The sequence below is a fragment of the Tinamus guttatus genome, unplaced genomic scaffold (assembly GCF_059628265.1).
Source record: "Tinamus guttatus ecotype Peru unplaced genomic scaffold, ASM5962826v1 Tinamus_guttatus_pri_ptg000048l, whole genome shotgun sequence".
Taxonomy (NCBI): domain Eukaryota; kingdom Metazoa; phylum Chordata; class Aves; order Tinamiformes; family Tinamidae; genus Tinamus; species Tinamus guttatus.
Genome location: NW_028288582.1, coordinates 12588905 through 12606088, shown reverse-complemented (window position 1 = coordinate 12606088; position 17184 = coordinate 12588905). Strand labels below are relative to the sequence as shown.

Sequence of the window (17184 nt, the reverse complement as noted above, 5' to 3'; positions counted from 1 at the left end):
ATTAAGCACTCGCAAAGCCTGGCATCTGGATCTCTGTGACAGCTGTACCCAGGAAAGAAGTCAAGTATGGGCACTGTAGCCTGCGTCAACTGGTGTGTCATGGGCTGCAGCATTACAGATGGGAAAGGCCTGTGAGGTCACTCACTCCCATTTCTTTTCCAGCACAGGATTTGACCAAAAAAAGTGTTTTTTACTACTCTAAACATGACATTTTAAGGGATTTGAGCAATGCAGTTTTCTCCCTCTTCTCCTGGGAACTAATCGTTCATCAGCTATAACTTGCTGTAAGGAAGCATCTAGCCTAAAATTCCCCTATTTTCCTATGCTTTCATTAATAATTCTTGTCTCTCCATTTGAACACAATCTCTCCTTCTTCTGGTCTGTCTCTTCCTCCACCTGTACACATATAGACTGCTTAGTTCCTCTTTGGCAGGGCTGGCTGGTATGGCAGGGATGCCCCACGCCAGGGCTCTCAGCCCTGAGGCTGCTGAGTTCTTGTTCTGCCCAAAAAGCCCACCCACAGCCCTTAGTATCTGTACTGAAAAAAACCACACACTCAAATCATGACATTTTTTCCATTAAAACAAATATTTTCAGACTTTTCAACTATTTTATCTCTAAATTTGGAACAATTTTCCGTTTTGCATCCAGCCTTCAAAACTTAGATGTGTCCTACATGTAGCCACATGCTTTGCAAATTCAGATTTCTTTTATTATTTTTCTCGCCAGTTCGTTGTTCTTGTCACTGCTGTGTCAAGTCTGCCGTGCCCATGTCATGCTGGGTCCGACATTCACCTCTGGGTCCAAGCAACTTTGCTTTCTTTCCTCAGCCTTGCTGATACATTTCCCCCAGATGATGGGATTCCTGAGCATCTTTGTTTTGCCGGCCCTTTTTTCTCCCCATTAGGTAATTAATGGGTGACAAAGTTCAGTGTCAGTGGGGCAGGTGAGGCTGGCTCTGCAGCCCGGTGCCCAGCGAGATGTTGGCACCACTGACCTCCTTTGGATCCAGGCCTCACACATCACTGGCAAAATCAGATTCAGGCTTATGTGACTAATTTTGGGGAAGGTAGATTTTTGCTAACAGTATTATGGAACATTTTGTTATAAATACCTTGTTATAAATACCTTTTGTTATAATCACCTTTCAGCTCATTACGTCTTTCTCAATGTGTGAAATGTTGCCATCTAGCAAACGCTTTCCATTCATATGATTGCTAGGCATTTATTTTGTTTTTATTGGAAAGAAAGATAGGAAGATGAATAGTATTAACTTCCAAAATTTATCCTCCACTCCATTTTACTTTATATTTTTGTTCAGATTATACTGATTAAAAATCTCATGCTAGTGTATCTAAAAGGTAGTTCCTCAGCAATGAGACAAATTAGGCTTTTATCCCATCTGAAAAGAAGGTGTTTCACCGATTTCTCCTTGCCTTTTTCAGCACAACCTCCCACTGTTACTGTCTTGGTTAGGACAAGGAAAATGGATTGATCGGAATCAGGTTTCTATGGACAAATATTCTTAACCAGAAAGTGGGATTGCAGAGGAATGTGTATTTATCTACAAAGGATTATCTATAGGAATTGCAAAAGGAAAGATTCTGCTAAAAATAAAATCTTACTGTTGATTTGGGGATTTAAAAGGCTCGTTTTGTAAAATCTAACTTTTGGGATAAGTATGCTCTGTTAGATTAGGCCTTTGAATGGACTCTCTCAGAAGTTTAAATCTGAGCTTATTTGAAATGTAGATGCTTGAAGATCTGTATCTTTAAAAAAAAGTATATAAAAAAAAACTTAAAAGACTTAACACCAAGTCAAAAGCAAGAGTCCTATTCATTTCAGCTTGGACATCTAAACGGCAAAACTGCTACATAAAAATGTATTATTTCTTATATGTTCTATATTTTCTTCACTTTTAACATATTTTTTGAAAGCAGTTGATCAAATGGATCACAAGACAGTCCCCTGTCTCTACAGCCTGATCCAATAGAGCACTTAAGCACTAACCTTTCAGCACAAATAGTTCCACTGGCTGCAATATATAAATACTTGCTTGAATCAGAGCCACGGCCAGAAACCGACGTTTCATTCCAGTCTGCTATTGGACTGCAGGGACTAAAAATAAATAGTATTAGCTCTTTCTTTCTCTGATCAAGACAGGGATTAAAAAGGGAGCACGTCCCAGGTCTTTCATACTCCCAACAGCCTAATTCCAATATTCTTACCTCTGCTGCACAGCTAAGAACATGCTCAGAAGAATGAGGTGCAGTGGGGTGTCACGAGCACGTGGTGTCACAGGACAGCTCCTCCCTTGTCACTTGGCAGCTCCCATGCAGCCTTTTCTGGAGCTTCTAATTATGTGTGCAGAACTGGCCCAAATGGCAAATCTTGCAGGAAAGACAGGAAAATCAAGACCTCTTCTCCCTCCTGAAGCTCCCTCTAGTGTTTATCCATGAACTTCCCCGGTTCTCCCCTGGGACACACTTTTTGTGTCCATCAGGGCCTGTCCTGCAGGATGGCCTAGGTCACGCTAAGCAACCTATGGGGGCTTGGACCTCAGATTATTCTTCTGTTGCGAATTAGCAAGTGAAATTCCCTCTGCTACAGTGGATACATTACTGTTGAAGGCATCCTAAGCACACCTCCTCCTTGCATCCTTCATGGCACTGGTATTAATTAACCCTCCTCATCAGCCCCACTTGCCTGGGTGCTGGGCAGAGTGTGGAGCGTTGTGCTTTGCAGCAGCCAGCTCCTATCAGCACAGAATCATGAGTGGAGCTAGGAGGACTCAGGGTTGTTCTTACATGGTGGGTACAGAAGTTTTAGTCTGCTTTTTGCAGGCTAACCAAGGAGACCCAAGCAGGGGGTGCAGAAGGTGGTTGCCAAAAATCCGAGCACAAGAGAAGCCTCCGACTCCTACAGGCAGGTCTCTTCCAGGAGCAGGGCAAGGGACGGCCCTTGCACCTCCGCACAGCTCCTGCGTGAGCAGGGCAATGCTGGCGGCAGCACGGAGGCGGGATGAGCTGCAGGCTGCACGGCCCTTGTGACTTTAGACAGCCTCTGTGGCTCAGCGTGCCTGTATTCCCAGCTGCTGGGCCCGGTTCTCCCACCACATGGCACCCTCCAGTGCCACCCTTTGCGGCCACAAACGGCTGCGCTTATCCTTTGGCTGGAAGATGGGAGCCCCAGGACTCTGCTAGTCCTGCTGGCTGCCTCTGTGCATCCACCTCCCTTTCTAGATGCCCTTGCACAGGAAGGGTTGGTAGAACGAGCCCAAACTGACAAAGCTCAGTGTGAAACACTTGCCATCTTGCAGTCTAAAACCCAGGTGTGCATCAGCAGCGTGATCCTGTATCCCTTAGCAAAGGGCTTATGCATCTCCCGGGGCCTCTGCGGAAAGTCATCCTTGGTCTGATGCCACACGTGGAGCTCCCCTGGTGTGCAAGTGCCTCTGTGCACGGCTCTAGGTTTGCATTTTACCGCCATAGTTATCTGTCCATACCCCTGCTTATAGCAGACTCTCTTGTGTTTCAGCGCAATCAAGGACTCTGGCGAAGAGGGAAAAGAGACACAGCTCTGCTCGAGCACTGCCCTGCGGAACTGCCTCCCCGTTCCAGGAATCAGCATCCTTGATAAACTCATCAAAACCTGCCCTGTCTGGCTTCAGCTGAACATGAGCCGAGAACGGGCTGGGGCCATACTTGGCAAAGAAGCAGCAGGGGTAAGTCCAAAGCGCTTTTGGTTCAGACGAGCACTTCCTGCCCTCAGTGGAGATGCACTGCTTTTCTTCATGCGGAATCAGAATATTTAGTAGACTCTATGTTTCCGCTGCCTGTTTCTTTCTGGGCTTTCAGATCTTTGCATGCACCTTGTCACATACCCTCCTGCAGTATGTCCCTATAGTTCTGCACACGTTTTATTTGAAGCAAGAAATCTTAGAACGGAACAGTCCAAAAAAAAAGGGGAGAGGGTGAAGCTTAAGCTGCAAAAGGGACTGTTTCCTAGTCAAGGATGTGTGAATTAAAGAAGGCCATACTATTCCCTAAGGTGTGGAGATTTTTAGCGCTAATGGCCTGGCACAAGAGTTCAGTTATTCCTCACTAAGTTATCTTATCTAATGTATCTTATCTAGGCACAAGGATTAACTGTAGAGAGAGCACATGGGGACCCTGAATGTTCACATGTAGCCCATCTTCAGGGATTTACAGGGGAATGTGCAGAGCTTTCCTTGCATTGCATTGCTTTGCATTGCTTTGAAGCAATCAGTAGGGTAGGAGAGCTTCAAGTGGACAAGTGGATTAGAGCATCACAGATGAGCAAAACATAGAGAATGTTCTTGCTGTTAGGCTAGGCTGAAGAGTAGTATTGGCAAGGTTCATGTGTTGACTATTCTAATCTGGAGTAATAAAGCCAATTCCTGAAGAAAAAGCTGTGAAAATCTGGGAATAGTTGGTAGCTAGTCCTCACAGACTGTGCTAGAAAAAGGCAAGCTTGTGCAAAGTTCAGAGCTTGCTTATATCAGGACTGCTCTATAGGAAAGAGAGTGCCCCATTCTTGGGGTGCTAGTGATAAGGTATGATAAAGGGTAGCTGTCCTGGTAGGGTTTTGGGAGGGCAAATGAACCAAGGTGATGTCAGAGCACCTCCTTCCCTGAGCAGCTGGGGACTTACCCCTATGCTGAGTCATGAAAAAAATCTGTGGCAGGGCTAATATCCAGCATAAACTGAATGACAGCCTCCCGTGGGATTCCCCCATCTTGCTGAATTGCCTTCTATACAGACATCTGCTCTGACTTGAGGCAGCTGGACCTCCTCCACTGCTGGTGGAGCGGCAGCGTGGTAGTGCAACACGTTTTACCTTGCCCCAAACCAAACTTCTCAAATAAGAGCATTTTGCCAAATTATGCTCAAGAAGTCTCTATTTCTATGTGCTGACTATAAAGGGAGACCTGAGTGACTGTCCTCAAAATAGCTGTGTATGGTCCTGAGCCTGCTCTGCTGTTTGCCAGTCCTTGCTGGCAGGGCTGATCTGCATCTCTGAGCAGCTTTGGCAATAAACTGTGTCTCTGTTCCTCCTGCTCATGCCTTTCTCAGGCTCAATCTTCAGCTGCAGAGGAAGAGCTTGAATGTCAGAGGTATCCCACGGCAGGGGCAGGAAGCACTTTCTGACGTGCTAAGCACTGTGCTTGGCTCTGCTTTGCCTGTCGTCACGCTTTCTAGAACTCATGTAAAGCTGAACCAGCTCAGGACTCTCCCTTCCCTAGTTATAAAAGCAGAGACTCATTTGTCTACCAGTCCTGACCCAGGCAGCATGGTAAGGTGCAACTCAGAAAACCTGTCTCCCTCTCATCTTAATAGCAATGGTCCGATTTTAGCCTTTGGAGCCATGGAAACCAGTCTTGCTCATCAGAAAACAGAAGTGACTCATTTCCAGCTTTCACTTCTCTCCTTGTTTGAATTTAATTTCTAATGAAACACTTGACGAATGCAATGTAAAATAGATGTGCCTAATGCCCAAGGGTCGCAGTGGGCTCTCAGGGTAGGTTACAGGAACTGTTCTGTTATGCAGGCAGTAGGATCTGAGGCAGAGAGAACTTGTAGGGCTTTTTCCTGCCTGCAGATCCCTTCTCTTACATAGAAAGTCAGAGCTGCTCTATATAAGAAATAGGGCATGCACCTATTTGCCATGCACTTATATCCCATTTGATTTCTCTTCACATTTTCAGTGAATCTGAGCCCATGGGGGTTTAGTTTCCTACTAATGGCTGAGGTCAAGGCCATGGCACTGTGTCAGATTGCAAGATTGCCCCAAAGCTGTGTTTAGCATAGAGGCTTCAAAGTAACACAAGATGCTCTTATGCTTGGGTGTCATGCAGAGAAAGAACCTGGCTTCTAGGCAGAATCTTTTATTTCCTCTGTCTGAGAGATTAAAGCTTTCTTGGTAGATTTCCACTGCATAATAATTGAGAAAACTTTTTATTGACTCATACATCTCCTTTCTAGTATTAATATCCAGACTCTAGAATTAGCCCAATTTTTTAATTCATTTTTTATAAAAATACCTTGATTATCTGCTGCCAAAGCTGCTATCAAAGAAGATATAGGTGTAAAGATTACTTTGTCTTTTTATCTGCAGCTTCAAGGTACAAGCTAAAAATATCCCTGACAATGAACTGTAATTAGAAACACTCCTAGCAGCTCATGTAATACAAGGAATGATGATATCTCTTTTTTTTTTCTTTTTTTTTTTTCTTTTCTTTCTTTTCTTCTTACTTTTCTTTTCTCTCTCTCTCTCCCCCTCTCTTATTTTTTCTTTTGTACTGGCTCCACTAGTGACAATCACCATTTCCAACAAACTCTTCTTTGTGGTACCAAGTGAAAAGACAAGAGGCATTGGATACAAACTGAAATACAAGAAGTTCCATTTAATCATGAGAAAAAATACTGTAAAGAAGGGCAGTTATACCCTGGAACAGGTTACCAAGGTGGAGATTCTACTCCTGGAGACATCTAAAACCCAACTGGACACAGATCTGAGCAAACTGCTCTAGGTGACTGTGCTTTGAGTAAGGGGGATTCGGCATGATCTCCAGAGATTCTTTCCAGGTTGAACCAATCTGTGATTCTGGGACCAGTCAATACACTCGAGGGCAAGACTGACATCTAGAGCGACCAAGACATGGTGGAGGAATGAAGCTGATAATAGCCTTATGAAATTCAACAAGGACAACTGCAAAATCCTGCCCCTGGGCAGAACAAGGCCCTGGCAGTGTTACATGCTTGGTACTGAAAAGGCCCTGGGGAGCCTATAGGCAGTGAACTGAGAGCGGACCAGCCATGTGCCCGAGGAGGAACAAGGGCCAACAACACCCAAGGCAGTATGAGCAGGGGCATGGGCAGGAGACTGAGAGAAGTGGTTATTCCCCACTGCTCAGCACTTGTTAAATCAGACCACACTGAGATTTTATGGCCAGTTCTGGGCTCCCCAGTACAGTTGTACTGGCTCCCCACTACAACTTGCCTGAAGCAAGTTCAGCATAGCCTACCAAGGTGCTTGGAGCCTGGATCAGTTGTCCTTTGAGGAGAGACTGAGAGATCAGGGCTTATTCAGCTGAGAGGAGAGACTTCTTTGGAGAAATCTCCCAGCAGCCTCCCCACTGAGGTACCTGTAGGAAAGTCTTTGAGGAGACAGAGCTGGGCTCTTTGCAGAAGTGCATGGTTGGAAGGCAAGAAGAAATGGGCATACATTTGAAATTAGAGGGTTTGGATATTGTGGAAAAACACCTCCCTGTGAGGACAGTCAGGCAGTGGGACACGTTGCCTGGAGAAGTTATGCCATCTCCATCCTCAGAGGCTTTCAAGATCCAACTAGACAAAGCCCTGAGCAACCTGGTCTGATCCCATGGCTGACCTTGTTTGAGCAGGAGGTTGGACCTGAGACTTCCTGAGGCCCCTTCCAAATTGATTGTCCTATGATCCTATGATATTACTCTGCTATGAGACATGCTGTCCATCAAAGCCTTTCACTTTACTTTTAACTCTTATTTCAGTCCTTTTCCTCTACACGTACAAGTGAGTCACTTGTTTTCAAGGCCCAATTGAGACATTCTAGGGTGAATTCTGCTTGATTTAGGGCATCTCATTCAACAAACTGTGAGTACGACTTCATACTGCTCAGTTAGTGACATGGTTTGCCTTAAGATTGAGTGCGACATCAGTGATGCACAGAAATTTTATTGGTTCCTTGACTAGTCTGAATTTCACCCAAGGAGAAAGTCCCTTTAGTCATTATTTGACCGAGTGGAATGAAGCTAAAATAAGATAATATAAAAGTGGAGTGAACTGATAAAGAACTTCACTGCCAGTGACATAAAATAAACTCAGAAGCTCATGTTATTTAGCTAAGCACCTGGTTCTTTTTTTCTTTTTTTTTTTTCAGATATTTTTGGTTAGGAAAGAAAGTAATGTGAAGAACATGGTCCTTGCAGTCCGCCTGCCAGCCCAAAATGAGGCTCCTGATGTGCTGGAGTATAATATTAAAGAAGAAAAATCGAGTAAGTTCTCTACAAGCTTTTTTCTCTTGTTCTAATTAGACTTCTTTTTTTGATCACCAAGTACTTATGTAATCTTGCTTGAAATGAGACTGTTCCTCTAATGACTGGCAGCAGATCTTGATTTTCCAGTGTAGCTTGGTTAATATTTCCTGCAGCTGCTTTACCTCAGTTCCCCCACGGTTCTGCACCTTGTCATTTGCAGATATGCAGTGCAAACTTTTTGCCACAACTTTATGTGTTAAGATTAAGAAAGAATTTATATGTTAAGATTAAGGAAAAAAAATCTTCTTCTTTATTTTAAGTTGGCCTACAGTTTAGGTGTTGCACAGTACAGCAAAAAATACTTTTTGACTAATTGAGTTTTTCTTTGGGGATAAAAGTTGAGAATTTGATTTCTGCCCACCTAAAAATATCATTTATAGAAATTTGCTGCTTTATCTTGTGCATAAAATCTGATTCTTTAGAATACAGGCAAAGTAAAATATGGTACAAAAATTTTGATATGAGTTAGCCTAACTAGAAAGGTTTTGTGGCACATTTCTCAAACTAATTTGCTTGCTATTTCTCTTCATGAACTTAACACAAAGCATGTGTCCAGAGGTGTGGCTTTCTAATAGGAACAGAAATTAAATCAATTTACAGCATATTTAGACCAGCTGCAAAATAAGTGGGGCAGAATAATTAAAAAATAGGTTCTGTTAAGCAAAAAAAAAGAGAGAGAAATGCCACCTTATGTGAAGAGGTTCCTGCAGCCATGAAGATGGTACATTCCTATCATGGACATTCACATTATTTTTAGCTTGAGTCCTGGCACTGTTGAGCTGTAGATAGCGTCTCAGTTCTCCACACTGCTGTGTTTAACAGTAACACAGTGGGTCATGCTTTTGCTTGCTTTCTCATTTAGGGTAAGTAGCCTGGCTTTTGAATTTAGATGATACTGAGTGAATTCTTGTTAGTAAAGCCAAAGGACTGTACCTGTTGCAGGTGAGATAGTAAAATTTTGATGTGTCCGAGAAATCTGCAAGATTAACTTTGATTTATTTTCTCTGTATAATTCTAACTCCTTTCTAAACTTTCTTAGGAAAGAAAATTATATGTTGTCAGAACACATTAAGAGATTGTAAACTAAAATCTGAGTTTCTTTTTTAAATACTATGGTAAATTTGGATTGCGTTAGCTTATTAAAGTCTGCTTCACACTCCACTGGTATAATGTAAGTCTAAATTTAGGATACTTCTGAATACATGTGCTGGGTAACTGTAGATCAAAGATGTTATGTTGCCAGAGAATGCATGTTTACTGAAAATGCAGTGTTATTCCTCCTGAAGGTGTGTAAAATATGCCAGCTATATGGCATGAAGACTGTGGTAGCCTGCCAGGGTTTTCTTGAGCATCACATCCAGTCTTTAATCTCAAAAAGTCCCTTCTCAGTTTTTCTGATCCTACAGAAAGGAGGCTTCAGGCTCCCACTGAAGATCACAAACTGGGAAGTGAATTCTCTTGGTTGCTACCTCCTAAATGCAGCAGTGCTTGTCCCCCTCTGGTTTTTGAAAGGATTAGTTGTAATTCCTGTGCTGTTGGACCCTCTGAACGCCTGTCCCTAGCTGTGCTGGGAACAAGACGTTTTGGTTTGCTGGTCTATTCCTAAGACTTCCTTCCTCACTTGGCACGTAAGCAAGGATCTGTATTACCAGCCCCCTGGAGTCCCTTTTTGACGGCTGACTCCTTCTAAAGAGTACGAAAAAGCAGGAACAGATTTTTCTCTCTGTTGCATCTGTAACTCCATAGATTTGATTGTTCTCAGCAGGATGTTTTCAGGTGCAAGTTGAAAGCTGAATTTGCTTTGACATATGTACAGTTCTGATTTTACAGAAATCCTCCCTCCCAGTTAAAATTCAAATCACAACCCATCCCAGCTTTCTATTTTGGAGCACCTTGCCAGTTATTCCTTGCTCTCCTCATGGAGACCAAGTGCAGTCACAGCTTCACAGGTGACATGAAGAAGCACATATCCTTTAAGCCATATCCTTTAAGAGCCACAGGCTCAGTGGCATGACGGTTCTGGGTCCATCTCTTTCTTTTACCATATGCATCAAGTTTTACTCCTCAACTTTTTATAAAAAGCCTCATCTCATGCTGCTTATCCAAGGGTATGTGAGGAAGTTTTCCACAGTATCCTAATGATGTTATTTTGGGTTACTGTCCAACCTCTGAGATCCATATAGGAATGTCCATTCACTGAAGCATAAAAGAGGAAGTTCTCTAGCTCCACTGAATAAGAGTGGATCATTGTTTTTCTCTTTCTTTTCCCCATCTCTGATTTGCCTTGTTGACATTTGATGTAACGTTTAGGGAAGTATAATTTCTGAGACGATTTAACCGTGATTTTTTTTAACTTCTCAAAGAACTTACTAGGTAAAAAAAAAAATCAAGAAATTAAAACTCTTCTTTTTTTTTTTTTCCATGGGAGTTTTAATGTGTTTCATGAAGTAGGCCTTCAAGTCATGAAACAGTAAAAAAAGAGGTTGAATTTTAAAAATTACCTTCTGTTTCTTCCTTGTGCATTCTTGATTTTGCTTCTCCACCTGAAGAATTGCATACCTCCCACTCAGATTCACCACAACACTGCAAATCTTCCAGAAAGAGGGCATGTTACAAGATTTCCTCCATTTAGAGATGTAAGTCTTAGAGGATATCTCTCAAGCTCTCCTAAAGTTTAAACTACTTTGGGTACTCTCGATTCTAATAGCATGCCGTTACTTCTGCCTATTTTCAAACCTGAGCTGTAACCTCAAATCACTCAAGATCTGAACACTACTTCCTTAGCTAAGTTTTAGCCTGTAATTTCATTTGTTCAAATTCTCTTCTCAAATAACAAGTCCTAACCTCAGATCCTGATTCTCCTTTCCCTTTATCTGTACAGAAAATACTCTACTGCCATCCGTGATATTGCAGCAGTACTAAAAAAGAAACAAATCTGGTGTAAACGTGCATGAATATGTTAATGAGATGTTGAACTAAAATATATTGAGAGTTCAGTGGAAGCAGCTGACAGTGATAGATCAATTGGTGTAGACAGTGATAGTAATATTTACTAGTCCTATAAACACCAACAGTCACAAATACTTGTGTCACAAAAGTAAGGTCCTTTAATTGAAGAATGTTCTAATATCATATATTAAGCTTAACTCTTCATTTTCCTTGGAAATCTTATCAATAATAGTTGAAATTAATTTGATTTCATGAAATACGTGAGCTCACCATACATATCTCTGGACTGCTGCACATATGCTTTGGTGTGCAGTAAGTAGTAATCGTTTTTCCCCTCTTCTATACCAAGAAAAAGAGGATGTGATTCTTCAACAAATACACAGATTGAAGGGTAAACAGGAGCAATAATTACAACTGAACAGAGTAAACATCATGCTATTATTTTTATAGAAATAACTATAGAACTAATTTGCCAAATCAACCAGTACTGAATATTGATTGCTGGATGGTAAAGTGAGATAACACCATGTAAAAATTACACTACCTCTCTGTGGTAGCCTAACCACAGGCTCCAGCACAGAGCGGAGTAGCTCCGACTGGCTCCATGGGGGCCCCTCTAACTTATTTTCTTATGCAACCTCTTTGAATCACCAGGATCACAGAATGGTTGGTGTTGGAAGGGATCGCTGGAGATCATCTACTCAAAGACCCCTGCACAAGCAGGGTCACTAGAGCATATTGCACAGGATTGTGTTCAGGCAGGTTTTAAGTATTTCAGAAAATGAGACTCCACAGCCTTTCTGGGCAACCTGTTCCAGTGCTCAGTCATCCCCACGGTCAAGAAGTTTTCCCCAAATTCAGGCAGAACTTCCTGTGCTTCTGTTTGTACCAGTTGCCTCTTGTCCTGTTGCTGACCCCATCCTCCTGACACTCTCCCTTATGATATTTGTGTACACTCAAAAGATTCCCTTTCAGTCTTCTCTTCTCCAGGCTAAACTTGTCCAGCTCTGTTGGCCTTTTCTCACAGGGAAATAGGTGCTCCCCTAATCATCTTGTAGCCCTACACTGGACTCTTTCCAGCAGATCCGTATCTCTCTTGTATTGGGGAGCCCAGAATTGGACATGGTACTACAGGTGCGGCCTCACCAGAGCTGATCCTGTGCTACTTCCCCTGAATTTCCCGTGTGGTCCTCCATAGAGAGGGATTCTGGAGACTCAGGTAATCAAACATAATAAACTGTAGTAAGCACAACTTAGCAAAGAATTACCCATTTTGGTTCCTCCGTCTGCTCCTGTAATCCTGGTACATGACTTCAAAGCTACCCAGGGGTAGAAGTGATGCAAGGTTGGAACCTCGATATTTAAAGTTAAATTTAAACAGCTATTTTTTTTCAGTCTTTATCCATATTGACACCAACTACTGAAAATTGCTCACTGAGCCTTCCCTTAAAAAAAACTTTACTGCGGCACATTTTCCTCTGGGACCACAGGTAGAAGAAGCAGGTGTTGAAGCTGTTGCTGTGGTGACCCTTGGCTGCAAAAATTTATCGCCCTTGAAATCTGTATTAGCTTCTTTCCCCCTGCATTTGTTAACTTTCTGCTTCCAGTTCCAGGGTTTCAGTGCCATCATTATCAGCCCTGCTTGTCACATTGCCCTCCAAGTGATTCATTATTTTCTTCTTTTTCCCTCATCCACTTTCTGGCTTAGCTGCTTGTGTTTTAAAAACATCTTTATCACTATTATTGTATTTCATGCCTGTTTGATAGTAGGACTCTGTTGTCAAGCACGGTGCTTCACAGGGGACAGTCCTGTAAGAAAGCTCTGAGTTTATTCAGGCTTTAGCTGACAGTTTGTCTCCTGTTTTTTGCTTGGGACATGGAGTAAAATCTTAAGCGCTCCATGACAATAAAAGCAGAATTCCTTCCTTTGTTTTTGTTACTTCTCTATTAATATATGATGCTGAGGATGAATAATCCACTCTGAAGATGAAAGTTCTTGTTTCTGTCATAGCATGGCATGGTCAGGCAGACTTTAACATATGTGATGCACTAAAGTGCTACTTGAATGAGCTCATGAGAAAAATGTGATGATAGCTCAGTCCCTGCTGATAGCTCTGTGTCCCACTCACTATTTAGCTTTTTTAATGGGAGTGGCAAGTTGTGCAGATGACTTCTGTGGTATGAATATTTATGTGGAAGTGTTGGCAACTTTTATGATAGCCTTCTCGGTTTTGCAAGTCTTTTTGCTAACAGCCTGACTCTTTGAATCAGGAAGTGGAATGAAGTAGATCGCATTTTTCTTTTTCTTTTTTTTTTTTGAAAAAGAGAGAGAATGTTCTATTGCTAAAAAAAAATGCAGAGAAAAAGTCAAAAGATGCAGCTCTCTAAGGCTCAGATGACAGAAAACAAAGGAAAACACCACCTCCGTTTTTACAATGCATTTTAATTGCCTTTTCTCTTGGTCACTTCTGAATTGGAATGAAGATGGAAAAGACAGAAATCTGTGGTACTAAATGAGGACAGAAAGATGGACTCATTCACTTCATAGCTAAAGTGAATGAACTTTATGACATATGGAATATGTGCTAATGTGCTGAATATGTTGAACAAACTGAATATGTGCTAATGTTCATGGCACTGACTTCTAAGATGAAGTCATTTATTTGAGTGGCACTTTGAGATTTTTCATTGCTCCTGAAGACCCTTCCAGCCTAAATGCTCCTGTGATCCCTTGAGGGGGAACTAAGCAGGGACACGGAGCCTGTCTTCAGGCATGCTCATGGCAGAGAGCAGTTCTCAGAAGGAGTCCTCAGCAGAGCAGAAAAAAGTACTTCCTGTTCTCTAAGACTCATGTTCTGAGACCAGTATGGCTAAAATTTATAGATGATGGTGAAAAAGAATAATTAAAAATTAAATATTTCCTAGGTTAGTGTTCCTCCTGTGATCTTTCCAAGGAAATAGCCTTCCTTTCTTTGGTAGGTGCCTTGTGTATGAGGAAAGGAGAGAATGTGCTCAGTCTATTTAATCAGTGGACATTTCTGGTTGTATTAGCTCATCTGAGATATCTTCACACCCTTTAAAAGATCCAGGAATGCCCCATAGCTGAAGTTTAATGCTCCTCAGCATGTCAAACAGTTGAGCTAGCTGTGGGCTAAGACATTGGTCTGGTTTTGGACTGTTTTGATCTGGGATTATAGTCTGTTTTTGCACTGGTGCTAAAGGAACTTTTCAGTTGGTTTAGGCAAAGCCAACAAGTAATTCATTGTCCTATTTCCCTTCCAAGCCAGGCCTCTGGAGTCAACTGGTTGCTTATCAGAGACCAGGCAGAAGGGTCCAATAGCAAGTGCATTCAGTTACTTCTGTTACCACAGTGATGGCACCATAGCTCTTTTTTGAATAGTCGCTGCAATCAAAACAGTTGGACTCCTTCAATGGGAACCCCGCAGCTTTCAGCACCAGAAAGAAGAATTCTCAGCATTTTAACCAAGGCATGGAAAGCAGGGTAGGACCCTTTATAGCTCTGACTTCCTCTGAATAGATGAGAAACTAACCCTGATATTATGGAGTGAAAAGAAATTATTTATTTAATTTTGATACCCCTGTGCTGCTGCTATTCAGTGATAAAGCAGACAAAGAGGGGAATGCCATGGCAACCACCACACAAACCACCCTGGGGACTTCTCCACTGACCAGAAAGGTCATTAAGCCTCTTCAGCTCCAGGTCGACTATAGAAGGTATATTTTATTAAATATACATACAATATAGATCCTGCCTGCAGAGGCAGGAGCCCAGCAGAGCTGCCTGGAGGTGCAAGAAGAGCCCGCAGGCAGGTGGTAAGCACCGTAGGGAAGTGTAGGAGCTTGGTTCAAAGCTGAGGGCAAATTGCCCAGGGCAATAGTAAAAAAAATAAATAAATAAAAAGGCAAACAAACAAAAAAAAACCCAAATCAAAGACAAGCAACGTGCTGCAGGCGGAGCAGTCCTGGCCCCGTGCTGAGGAGATACTCCATCCTCTCCCTGCAGAGCAGGGCGACTTCCTTTCCCAGGGCAGTCATGGGCATCATCACTTGGGCACAAGCAGCTGCTGAGGCTCAAGCAGGTAGCCTAAACAAGCCCATCTTTAAGGTTTCCACAACCCTGAGTTAGTACTTGATTTGCCGGGCTGCAGAGAGGTCCTTGGCCTGTTGTGCACTTGGTTTTGCAACCTTACCTCACCTCACTCAGTATTGCAACATCAGCGTTGTTATTCAGGCTCTCCCATATGCTTTCTGTATACTCTGATAGGTCACCCTATGCTGCAGCACCATCACAGAAACCCATTTTTTCAGCTTACTCTAGAAAGATGTTTCCTTAATTGCTGCATGCTGGAGTGTGCGATTGAGGCAAAATAAGAAACTGTTGTCAGCTCTGGGACTGGCTACTTTGGAAAAAGCAGAAACGTGCTGGAAAAATTAATAACAGAGTGACAGAAGCCCTTGGGAGAAAGAAGATACCTCATCCTTTCTCTTGCCCAAAATGGTTTATTTCCCTAATTCCATCTCATTTAAGCGAATCATGCATTTAAGTAGGAGAGCTTGTCAAAGACTGCTTTTTCTTTCAAGGATTAGCCATTCCATGAATTGCAAAAGTTTGTGTAATTTTAGCAGTAGAGGCTGGAAAGGTTGAAGATGTAGTTAACCTCGCACCTCAAATTTTAAGTTTATTTGCATATAGGGACACCTTAGGGCATAGAGGCTACTATCATATTTTCCCTGTGGTAACTTATTCTTCTTCAGTGTGGTATGTGCCTTGCCGTTAAGGAAAGTAGGCTAACAAATGTTATCTCAGAGCAGTTCCTGTTGCTGCCAATGGTGTGCCCGCGCTACCTCTCAGAAGATGTAGAGCTACCCTAGTTATTTGAAGATTAGCCTTGCTCAGACACAGATAATGATCTGTCTGCATCACCCAGCACTCAGCATGGGCTGGTTTCCCCTCTTTGTATGTTTCTCATTAATGAGAAGTGCCGACCTCACCTACGCAGCTTCTTGGGATCCAAGCTTACCGTCAAGCAAGTCTGCCCTGCTAGGTACCGAAGGTGGCTGGACAGCTGTGTCCAGAATTCAGCATCCAGCTCCAGGTGTGCAATTTTTCTGCTGCTTTCTATTGTAGCGGATGTCATTGGCCTAAGCAAGTAGAGCATCTCTGCCTGGGCGTTTATAGGAATTCAAGAGAAATTATCATTTTCTGGCCAGAGGCCATGGTTTGATTAGAGCTGGAGGCTCTCTAGCCTCCTTCTAAGAATGCCTAACCCAGACATCTTTCCACTGTTCATCAATCTTATTCCCATCGCTATTAACCCTGAAAATTTCCTTGGCTTCAAAGAGTTCACACTCAAGAGACTCCTCTAAAGTAGAAGACCAGAGTGCTGGTTTAGCAAGAATGGCAACCAAGGGCTTGTGGTATATTGTAAAACATGGTATGAGGACATATTTTATAATGTGTTATGCAAGCTCACCATTACTCCTCTAAATGCAAGAGGCCACATGCAAAGCAGAAAGTCTCGCCAAGTGCGTTTGAACCAAATTCTGCATCACTTTGATGCACTGCTTATTTTAAACATAAAACCCTTGTGCAGCTGCTTTTTCAAGACGTAACACTGCCAGGTTTCTCTGTGGTTTGCACGTTGTTTTGGAAACATTCTGTTGCTTCTAGTATTTTTTTCTTTCTTTTCTTTTTTTTTTTTTAATTAACTCTCATCCTGCAGAGTTACCTCCATACAAATATTTACATTTTTATATTTTTGTGGAAGACAATATTGTAGAAGAAACTTCCTGGAAAAAAAGCCCTTATAGTCTTGTTCACATTAATCTAATCCACACTTGGGCTTTTTTTGCCTTATCTTTCACTCCCAGGAGGAATAATGCAAAATGTATGTTTAATCAGAGCAAGAGACTATATATGCTATTCTGGGATAATACTGTCTTACCCTAGTCAGCATACTACCTTGAACATTACCCCAAAACAGCCATTTTTGAAAGCTACACTAAATCGATACCCATAGTACTAGTGGCTTTGTGTCAGTGACCAAACTGGAACAAATTATAAGTAATTTTTTCCCTTGGACAGTGTTTGGTGTTTGAAGTTCTTAAAAAGAATA

At 42.3% G+C, this 17184-nt stretch overlaps 1 protein-coding gene across 1 annotated transcript in view; it reads left to right on the top strand.

Annotated features, from left to right (window-relative positions):
* Positions 1-17184, top strand: part of RIN3 (Ras and Rab interactor 3) — a 63860-nt gene that overhangs the window by 15525 nt on the left and 31151 nt on the right. Inside the window, exons 2-3 of the mRNA XM_088539760.1 lie at positions 3538-3724; positions 7942-8056. Coding sequence (XP_088395886.1) covers positions 3538-3724; positions 7942-8056 — 302 coding nt within the window. The remainder of the gene's footprint in view (positions 1-3537; positions 3725-7941; positions 8057-17184) is intronic.